Source organism: Fundulus heteroclitus, chromosome 9 (assembly GCF_011125445.2).
Source record: "Fundulus heteroclitus isolate FHET01 chromosome 9, MU-UCD_Fhet_4.1, whole genome shotgun sequence".
Classification (NCBI taxonomy): Eukaryota; Metazoa; Chordata; class Actinopteri; order Cyprinodontiformes; family Fundulidae; genus Fundulus; species Fundulus heteroclitus.
The window spans coordinates 4,586,325-4,597,400 of NC_046369.1; the positions used below are offsets into that span (position 1 = coordinate 4,586,325).

Here is an 11,076-nt window from a genome sequence, read left to right on the forward strand (position 1 = left end):
TCCGTCACATAAATCCTGATAAATTCCACCAAAGTTAGGTTCTAGCTTGACAAGTTATTTAAAAAAAACACACATGAGAAGACTCACCCTGCTGTAAACCTTTGCTAAGCTAACAGGCTCATCTTAAAAAGGAACTTATGCTAAATATCAACCCTCTAGGGAAGAAGCCAACCTGAGGAATCTGCAGGAGAGCCGGCCGCGGCGGTGCTCCACCGGTGGATCTCACAAATTCTGGCGAGGGACTGGGAGGAAGAGGCAGCTGATTGGAGCCCTGGCCGCCTTCCTCAGCTCCCAGCATCCCTTGCAGCTCATCCTTGGCGCAGTGACTCTTGGCTGGGAGCTCTGCTGCAGCCAGTTGCGCTTTTTGGACACGGTGATGGTGGTGGTGAGCTGCGGGCTCCATGACGAAGGCTCGTTGGTCGGCCTGCCCGCCTCTCTTCCCGTAGCGCACGGGGGTTGGAAATTCTCAATGAAAGCTGAGAGAGTGGAGGACACAGAGGTAGACCATGAGAGTCACTGCATCATGCCAGGAGATAGTAACATTATTTGGCCGGGATAAAAAAAGCAACTTGTCATCATCTTGATAAGTATAATTTCAGTAATTGCTGATGTGAGGTGAATTAGAGAAGTGGATGTTTAATCCCAAACTATTCAAGTCATGACAGGCAGGGAAAACACGTGCATCAAGAAACCACAAGAGGGAAAATATTCAGCAATGCCAGCTGTTTTAAGGATTTTTACTGATAGTCTTTTTCTTTTTACTTTCTGGGATTCAAAGAGAAGAAAAAAACCATTTCAACTAGTATTATTGGTTTAGCCATTTAGGGTTTTTGGATGGACCGTCATCCTTTACCAAAATTCTCTCCAGCACCATTTTTATCTGTCAGTGCACCCACAGTTCTTGGAGAAAACTGAGGAATGTTGCACAGAACCCTTCCACTGCAACTAATAATAAAAAATAAAAAACAGGACACAGGAAACTGCTGATGTTACACAAAGAAAAGGAGCAAGGCACTGATGAACTGCGTAGAGAGGAGCGATATGCAGAAAGACATTCCAGCAGCACAAATGGGACTTCAAAAGCACTGAGTATCTCAATGTGGGAATGGAGAAAACGGCTCCTGCAAAGACCTTCGTTTTTCCATCAGTCACTGAGAAGATGCAAGGACATGTCGCGGATGCAGGCGGCGAGAAAAGCAGCAGCTACGTTCAAGAGAGTGACAAGGAAAGCACGGTGCTGAGGGAGGCCAGGGTCCTGCTCTAACTTGTACAGCAGGCTCATATAAAAGACTGTTTTGATCCCCTCCAGCTCTCAGATGAGCCCCTCCAACACGCTTTAACGCCAGCCTCTCCGCTTCTCAAGAAAAATTCTTTTTCACACATGCCTGCCTTGCAGAGCAAATCTAGCGTAAAATCGAGCACAAATTATAATTGTGTTTGCGCCAACGTAGAACGACAAGGCGTTAGTTCTCAGCTATATCAGAAGGGAACTTGTGAAAAAAAAAACAATATGAGGATGTCTCACAAGTTTGAAGACCGAAACAACAAGCAGTCCTAACGGCAATGCATCTGTAATACCGGGTGTCAGCGCTGTGTTTGATGCCACTGCCTTGCCTTGAGTCTACAGGGCCTTCTTAGCGTTTTTTTTACAGCTTTATAAAGCAACTATTGTCCCATAAACATGCACTTGGAAATTTATTGCACTGCAACAAAAGGAGGAGTTAATCTTTCCTGAACTACAGGAAGAATGCTACGGTGGGAATTAACTAATTTAGAGAACACACTCTCTTAAATATTCTAGTTAATTTGAGTCCTGAATCAGCTTTGTGTTCACAGTGAAATCCTAATCTTGAAACTGTAGCAGCCCCGCGCCTCCTCCTCTTCTTCAGAACCTTCTTTTTGGTTTTACCGAGGATTTGCATTCAGAATCGAAATTAGTATGTGTGTGTTTGCAAAGTCTGGATTGGAGCTGTTTGAGGGCCAATAGTTGGGTAGTGTGTTGGGCTTTTTGAAAAAGGGAGAAGCCACGATTTTATTTCCGGTGGTTCACGGAGTTCAATGCGTGACTGTGTGGGCTTGAGCTGCCAGGCTGTGCTCATCTATGATGCCATGATTTTATCTGTTCCAGCCTGGCTGCGTTTCCAGCAGCCTCGTCATTTTTATGCGAACATTCATCAGGTTAGAAAACACACCTCTAATGTACTGCGAGAGAACACGGGTACTTGTTCTAAGGTAGTTACAATGAACTTTGTGTTGAAAAATATACTAAAAACTTCCAAGCTCTTTACCCCAAATTTAGCATTTGGAATAAACTCACTTTCTAACCAGAGAAACTAGAATTCAAGCCAGCTTTGGTCTCAATACAGACTATGCAAACTATGCTAAAAATCAACCTCAACTATTGAAATGAAGTCACTTTTATTTCTCCCATCTATTGTTTGAAAAACGAGCAACTGGAGCCAGAACCTCTGCAAGACTGCTGACCCTGACGCCGAGCTGTTGTTGACAAGCCGTCTTCTTCAAGGGGTCTTTCATAACTGGAAAAAGGAAGCATGTTCTGACACGAGCGGCATTCCAGACCACGGCTCCAGATTTAAACCTTCGCTGCCGTCTCCTTTCACCATCACGCTGCCTCGCACGGGCAGCAGCTTCCAAAACAAACAACGGGCCGGACAAGTTGGACCTTTTTTTTGCCTCTTTTAAACACGCAGACAATCTAAAGGCCTCATTCAGCTCTCAGCCTTTTACTTGGCTGACAAAAACAAATCGTTTCTAAGAATTTAGGAGTTGTATCTTCACAAAAACGAGCTAAACGCCCAGATATATAAGATCAGAGGTGGCTTTCGAGGAAAATATAGCAAAAGTAGAATTGTACTCTCCCAGTTGAGTCAGGAAACAGGCTTAATGTCTTTATTTCGACGACTATCTCAATATAATACCTGTAAGAAGATTTTCAATGCAAAAGTAAAGTCAAATTTAATGACAAAACCAGGAAAAAGTAGTACTGAGACTTTGATCTATGTTGCAAAAAAAATGTTAAGGCCCTTTGCAGCTTCTTTGTGATCTAAATGCGCTTGTGATCCCTGCGGAGAGAACACTGACGGAGCCCTGACCTGAAGGTAGCAGATGGCCAAAGCCCATAACACAGGACTCCGTCTTTGTGACAAAGCCAAAAGAAGAAGAGAAAGAACGAGTCGGTGCACAGATGGGGAGGAGTGTTATGGCTCGCAAGGTTACCGAGAAAAAAAATAAAAAATCTGGAAGTGCCGACGCAGATCTGCGCCGTGTCAGCCGCACAGGGAACCCAATTATGTCCGTCTCCGAACCTCGTGAGTGGATGCATCTTTTAGTCCGCTGAGACAAAGCCCTTCATCCACTTTCCCATAGGTTTTTCATTTCTTTTTGCGATTTCCCTCTTCGGCACAGAGGCTTCTCTTTTGATAGGAGCAAAACACACACAGGCTCATTTTCTCCTCCATACAGGCGCAACTCTGTTGTGAGGACAGAGTTTGTGAGCTCCCTTTTAGAGGGAATCTTTTTGCCGGCTGCCATGCATTCCTGTTGACACTCATTCATATGCTAATGAGGATCCTCAGTGTAGATTTTTTGTCTTTTTACACAACGGACAGGGCTGAGATCGCTCAGGGTTACATCACATGTCAACACTTGCATCCCACCGAGGCGTACTGACAGCGCTGCTACCACTTCCTCCTCAATATGTCGGCTGAAGAGCCAAATTTTTCATCTTTGGTGAGGTTTTTTTTTTTTTTTGTGTGTGTGTGTGTGTGGGTGTGTTGGTTAAAATTGAGGCTTGGGTACACACAGCAATTGCTTAATTAGTGCAAAAACCAAAGTAACAGAGCCATTTTAAAAGAAGCTCTGAAGCCCCTCGCAAGGTAATAAAAAAAATTGTTTTCTCCCCACTCCTTGGAGCAGACGCCACGGTGACTCACACATCTCGTAAAAAAACATCCTGGTATGATCCCTTATGCCTCAAGTTTCTCCTCGCTCATCTTATCTGTCTTTAGACCTAGCAACTTCAATAAATCAGCCAAGGCTCTTGCATACCCCTAAGACAAGACAATCCTTGTACCTCCACCCTCAGTTGTGCATCGTCATCAGATTAATGCCTTTGAAATTGAGAATCATCAAACCTGGGAATGTTGTTGTTTTTTTCAGCGAAAAACTCAGTTTCCAGATTATTTTACAGAGATGGCACCTGATGTAGACCTCAACTGCTTTAGAATCATCCGTTTCAATGTGTTGTACGTTTAGAGATCGTTTCTTGTATACATTGGTTGTGAGGAGAGGTTTTTTTGAGAAACTGTTGACTTTTTAACATCTCAGACAAGACCGTCTACTGTCCTCTGACCTCTTTTTGTCAAAAACAGCTCCAGCTCAACTAGATATGTTTTCATTCATGAATAATTTTCTTTAAACCCTACTGACAGACAAGACATAAACAGAAGAATCATAAAACACCTACTTGTTTAGCCCAAGTCAAAATATCCAGGTAACATATTTTCAAAAGATTAAGTAAAATGTTTAGAAATATAGTTTTATACTTTGAAACTCATGATAATTTCATAAAGCTAAATAGCCACAAGTTAAGCTAGGTTAGCTAACCTAGCTTAGTGAAATAAGCGGGAGGGCTAAAAAAACAACAGTTCAATAAATGGACTTCCCCGCATAGCCTTCTGAAACTCAAATAAAAAACATTACATTCCATAAAACTGACATTTTAGAGCAGGTATAACTTGCTGTGAAATCAGCAACGACTTCAGAAAGATGCTAGTTCAGAACACGTCAAAACATCCTTTTTCCATTTAAAGTTTTTCTTACAAACTCCAAACAGTTTTTGCGCTAACAGACTAGCTACTCTCTGACTGATTTATTCACAGCTTAAAAATATTTTATTTCATATATTTATTTCAATTTTTCACCATCTACCATCACTGTTGTCTTTATTTTCCATCTTGCAAAGCCAGACAGGCAGTCTCACCCTGCTATCAGTCTTTTTGATTAAGCTAAGGTAACCAACTGCAAAAGGCAGCTGCTGTACCTTTGCACTTAACAAACAGTTATGGTACTGACATGGTTCTTTGCTTTAAACTTATTAAATGAAAGGTTGTGTATAATTTAAATAGCCTGCTCATAGAATGGCACACAAACATCATTATCAAGTTTGTTTAACCCTAACCCTAACATGATATTTACCCAAATAAAGGGACTCATCGTCTAACTGCAGGTGAAACATGACACCTGGATCATGCCCGTATGCCCTCTTCTCCATCACACCAAAACACGATAAAAAAAAAAACTTCTTTTGACTTCAAACATAAATAAACATGCACAAACAAAGCACAAATGTGCTCAAGCCCTTCTCAAAGTGTTCCGATAAGACATTCCCAGCAACGTTACACGTCAGCACACAGCGCTTAGTGGACAAAGCAGTGCATAAATAAAGTGTGTAAAGTTAAACTGGGACGTTGCATTTTCTAAAGACTTTATATTGAAATTTTGAAGGGAATTTGTAATATTAGACAAAGACAAAATAGAAACTCGCCCATATAATCAAACAACTCAGACAAAAGGTTTAAGTGAGCATTGAGGAGCTTTGTTGTTTTTTTGTTTTTTTTCTGTGCTAAGAACTCCATATTGTTAAGATAAGCCAAGCAATGACCTTAACAGCTAATCACCCTTCGTTTTGTCCCGTCATGGTGAGGAATTAGATGACACAACTCGGACGAGTTAAACAACGGGAATGGCATCTGAAAAATGCAACCCAAAAGACTCTTTAAAATGCAAGCTCCCATTGGGCTGTCAAGAGCAAATGACTGGGGAGGAAGGCGACATGACAGCACAACCCCCCTCTTCCCTCGAAACAACCCCCCCCCCCCCCCCAACCACGAGCCCGGCAGAGACGTACTGCAGCCTCTGCCCTACCGCTCTGGATTCCTCTGGCCACAGCTGTGGAAAGGCTCGGCGGAGATGGGGGAGAAGATGAAAAGTAGAAAAAAAAATAAATGAGGAAAACATGAGAGGAAGAACCGAGTGACGCGTGGAAACTAATAAATGCCCGGTTCTGTGCCGATTCTTACTCGAACTTGGTCAAGGAGAGCTGCTGGAAAACCGGTGCCAATGATTTAAACAGAGGGCCCTGAGTAGTAATAATCGCACTTGTGGTTTCCTGATACACATATTTTCATAGCGGCCATGAAAACAGCAACAGAAAAATCACCCCCCCCCCCCCCCCCCCCCCCAGAATCAAACAGTAAAATCAAAAGAAAAAAACATCACTATAAAACACAAAGACACACACCTAAGCCCGCCACCAACACCACTGAGAGCAATCTAACACAAGAGTGAGTTAGTGGTTACTGAAACTACGCAGTGAGTGGTTTTCACCTACGACCTCGTGTGCAATCGATTTAGGGTTAAAATGCTGCTACATTAGTGCGAAAGGCAGAGCCCGCCACCGGTGAAAGAACCCCAGTAGAGGAAAGCAAGAGGTCTGAGGCGTCTCGGCCCTTTGCTTTGCATCCAGAGGTGGAGGAGTGAAGGGTGGACCGCCACCAGGCGAAGTCTACTACGAGTGGAGCAGGATGAGAACGATGAGACGGGTAGAGGAAGAAGGGCAGAGGGTCCCACTGGCGACGAGGCCACCCTGCGGGGCCTTCCTACCTGGCTGCTGTCTCGCTGGCTTGGCTGTAGACGACTTAGCCTTGACTGTTTTACTCCCTCGCACCTGGACCCCTGGTTTGCAGCCGCCGAGGTTAGGCTGAGGGGAGGAGCAGTCCGGGCCCGGGCCTCCACCCAGGGGTAAAGGTGAACCCTCGATGCGCTGCTTCATCTCCGTCGACAGCAGGCGACCCTTGTGCATCCACTCTTGCATCTTGTTCACGGTGACGCCGTGGCCTTTGCTGACCGAGCGCACTGCCTGCGTCCGGCCCGCGGCCTGCTCCTGCTTGCTCTCCTGACTCCGGAGAAGTGCTGCTGATGCTGCTGCTGCTTCGCTGTTGCTGTCTGTGGAACCTGCGAGGCTGTTGACCGAGCCGCCGCTCTCGTTCAGCGGCTCGCCATCTTCAGCTTCTGCTTTTGAGACTTCAGCCCCTTCGCCTTCTCTTGAATCAAAACCTCCTTCGTCGTGATGGCCTTCTGCGCTTCCCCGTCTGGCCTGGGCGCAGGACGACGGCGGGCCTCGATACCTGATAACTCCGTCGCTGGCGGATCGCTGTAACGTGGGCCTTTTGGCCGGTGCCAAGCCGGACATGCTCTTGCTGATCAGCCTCGCCCTTGAGTCCGGCTTCCCGGTGAGGCAGAGCAGGAGGGACTCGGTGTCAGACAGCTGCTGCGAGCTGCGGTTACCTCCTGAGGACCAGGAGTCGCTGTCGGTGTTTTTGACGGAGAGCCTGGAGCACAGGCTGTCCCGTGAACGGCTGCTGCACGAAGAGACGGCGTGCCGCTCAGCCAAACGCCCGCTAACCTCCTGCACGTCCAGGCTCATGTCATTCATAGCATTTATGAGGAGATAATAGGCCTCTTGCAGCTGTGTTCTGAGTCTGTCTGTTTCCTGGGCGCTGTCGCCATCACCTACCTGCCCTGCATCCTGCGGCCCTGCAGCCTCCGCTCTGGCGTCAGGCTTTGGTTCAGCTGTTTCGTAAAAGGGCAGAATCTCGTTGTCGTAGTAATCATCGTCGTCGCTGTCTAAAGGGTACCTCGTCGAGCCTCCTGTGGCGCAAGGAGGCTGCGCTTTGAAGTCGAACACTGGTAAGTCGGTGGGGAAAACAGTTGGGCTCTGGGGGCCTCCAGCTGGCTCTCCGTTCAGCCTCGCACAGCCCGGCTCATAACTTTCAATGCTTCTGATTAAAACGTTCTCCTCCGAGTTTGGACGCGCACGAGTGGGAGCGTCCCGCGCGTCGCTGTCAACGTCCCCGGTGCCGTTGGCGTGATTTGCTACTACGGTCCCCGCCATGTGCCGTGAGTGTCCCCGGCCCCCGATCTCCTGCGCGTCGCCGTCAGCGACCCACGCCACGGCTGCTCTGACCGCCCCCGCCTGCGCGCGTACCTGCGCCCGGTGCAACGCGTGGCCGGAGCTGTCCCCGAAGCCGATCGAATCCCCCACGCTGCGCTGCCTCGGCGCCGAGACGATGCGCTTTATCTGCACATGTGGCCCCCCGAGTGAGATCCCCGCCGGCCTGGGCTCCCGGGGGCTCCGGTCCTCCCCCCTGCATGCGTTCCCACCAAACTGCGCGTCCCTTTGAAGTGGCACCCCGAGGAGCCGCTCATTAACGTGAACCCTGCCCCCGCCGCTGGGCTCCGGGGGACGTGAGCCAGCCACCTCCGCTGCGCGGCTCCCCGGGGCCGTGGTGGCCCCCTCTGCGTGCGCCAGCGCTCCTTCTACGCAATTCTCGTACGTGCTCATTCTCTCCGTGGTGAAATCCAGCCCCGAGAGCAAAGCTACCGGCCGAGCCTCCGCGGGGAAAACTTTTTCTTTACCTTCTCGGCCCCCATTCGCCGCCGCAGCAGACCCGTATCCACCGCTGAGCGTCGCTCCTTTTTTGGACTTCTTCCCCCGTAGTTTTGCTAGTAAAGTCCTCCGCAGAGGATCAGCCATTCCTTTCCTCTGCGCCCCCCCTTCCAGCTAATTCCTCCCCGGTGTCTCTCAGCGCGCTGGCTCCAGAAGGGAAGGACCGAGCGGGTTCTCCTCGGTCAAAGCTCGCCGAGCGGACGGGCTCCTCTCCATTCTCCGCTGTCACCTCCGTTCTGCTCCCCACTGAATCAGTCCGGACTCCTGCGCTTGGCTCAACTGCACCACCTCTCCCTCTCTCCTCTGCTTACACCATTCCTCCTCTCCTCCCTCCTCTCTAGCGCCTCGCCTCTCTCTCTCTCCCTGTTTGCAGCTCGGATGTTTGACATATTTTCTCGGTTCAAAGTTCAGAGATTTTGAGCACAGGTTATTCAAAGAAAACAAGCTTCATTGTTAGGCAATCTAACTGCGCATGATTTATAGTTTCCAGAATAGTCGTTTGTTACGCGACTAACAGCAATCGCAAAAAATAATTCACACCAGACTATTTCTGTTTTCTATTTTATCTTATTTTTGCTGCCATGTAAATGGTTGTAATTTTGATAGAAAGTGTTGCTTATATTTGACTTATACACTCCAAAGTCACTCATCTCTTAGCTGTCTCATTTAGGGGCCGTTCTCCATAGGTGAGTTAAGGCTCTTTGCCCAGGGCAGCAGAACCTTTGGGGCAGCATACACGTCACAATTATATTTTCTTCATTTTTGATGATAGCTGCTGCACAACTTTATAAATGTAATTTATTTGTGAGTCTGGTCAATAGAGAATGAGGGCCCACCCATCATATTGTGCATAGGGTAAGAACTGTAAAAAAATTAAAAAAAAATAAAAAATAAATGAGGCCACACACTGGCTAAATAAGGAAGCTGAACCTGCCAAATAATAATAAATAAAAAAGAAAAAAAGGAAGAGAAAAAGATGAGACAAAATGCTAAAAGGGAGAAAAGGTGACAAAAATAGAGTAGAGGAAAAAGAGAGAACAAGAACATCTTCGAAGTCTGCTTCTACACCTGCAGAGACAGATATAAAAAGAACAGCAAAAAAAAAAAAAAAAAAAGTATCACAGGTGCAAACAACCAACGCTTTAATCACTGAAAATACACAGTATTAATACAAGATGTATAAAGTGATAGCTAAGTTACTTATAGGGGTTTTCTGTATAGAAGTGAATCTGTACGCCCCTGGATCACTGAAGCTAACCGGATATATAAACACTTGGTGTACGTATGCACAACCAGCAAGCAGAAACTAACAAGGAGCTCATTGCCGTTAAGTGAGTGCATCACAATGATTGCTATGTTGGACAACCAATAGATAAGGTGATCCCTGGAACTTGAAGCGGAAAAACATCGTCCACTATACCTTTAAATTAGACCAAAAAGGGGATTATTTAATATCCTCCCCAGAAAAAAATATCTATTTATTTGTTTATCTGTTTGTCTATGCCACACCAGTTCCATTTATATAAACTAAATTCATGTTGCAAAAGGCTGACAGCATATTGGATATTGAGAAGATTACGTCTGAGGTATAACGAAGAAAGATGGTTGAAACCAGATTTAAAACCTTTTTTCTTGCTGTCTGGCTTCAAATCAGACTCAAGTTTTCCTGTTTGCATCAGTTAGGATTATCAAAGCTCTTTCCATTTGCTAAATACCGGAATAATACAGGAAGTTCGGTTTTACACAAGTAGCATAGGTCTTTATCAAAATGAATATCTCTGCAACATTGAATTAAAAGTAATATAGTGCACACAGAATCATCTTCAAAAAAGTTTTTACTTGCACAAATACACCACTAAGCGTTGTTGTAAAAATGGCAAACATACAGGGGGTAGTGTACCCCAATTTGTGGCAGACTGCGATGTGCCAAATTAAAAAGCTCAGTTTTGCCATGCCCGGTGATTTCGTGTGGATGAAAGGCCAAAGCACATAAAAAACATTTAGTTTTCCCAGATATCTGACTATGTGCGGACAAGGCCTAAGACTGCCAGGTTTGCAGAGGCTTGTAAGTAAACATCACATTTCCCATTAGAACAAACAGAAGGAGTTTGACAAAAAGTTTAAAGGTCTAATGTATTTAATATGGTGACATCTTGTGATCATTTAAAAATAAACTGCAACAAAAGGAAATCCTGCCAACTTGCATTCCCTTTCCAAACACATCTAAGATGACTTTCAGAAACTATTGGCCTGCTTTAGAATGACTGTTAGCTCGTTCTTTTATTGAGCTGCAGTTACAACGAAAGACCAATCACAATTTTATATAAAACGCTTGGTCTAAGATTGTTTCTGTAAATAGGTTTATTAAAAAAAAAAGGAAAATCCATTGTCCTTTATTCAACCCCGGCTGATACAATGAGTAGCTCCTCATTTCTTAAACCACCATGTTGAAATGTTCTGTGGTCATGGAAAAAGATGTTAGTCTGTTTAGGAAGGGTCAAACAATTGGCACGCCTAGAGCAGGGAAAACATCTAAGGAGATTGCA

General features: G+C 45.8%; 1 protein-coding gene across 1 annotated transcript; it reads right to left on the bottom strand.

The window, feature by feature from the left end:
- Positions 1 to 222: 222 nt before the first annotated feature.
- LOC118564229 lies at positions 223 to 8,865 on the bottom strand. Its single transcript, XM_036141645.1, has 2 exons — positions 6,685 to 8,865; positions 223 to 476 (listed from the first exon to the last, which is right to left on the bottom strand). The coding sequence occupies exons 1-2, from the start codon at positions 8,615 to 8,617 to the stop codon at positions 223 to 225; spliced, it is 2,187 nt and encodes a 728-aa protein (XP_035997538.1). The 5' UTR covers positions 8,618 to 8,865.
- Positions 8,866 to 11,076: the final 2,211 nt, after the last annotated feature.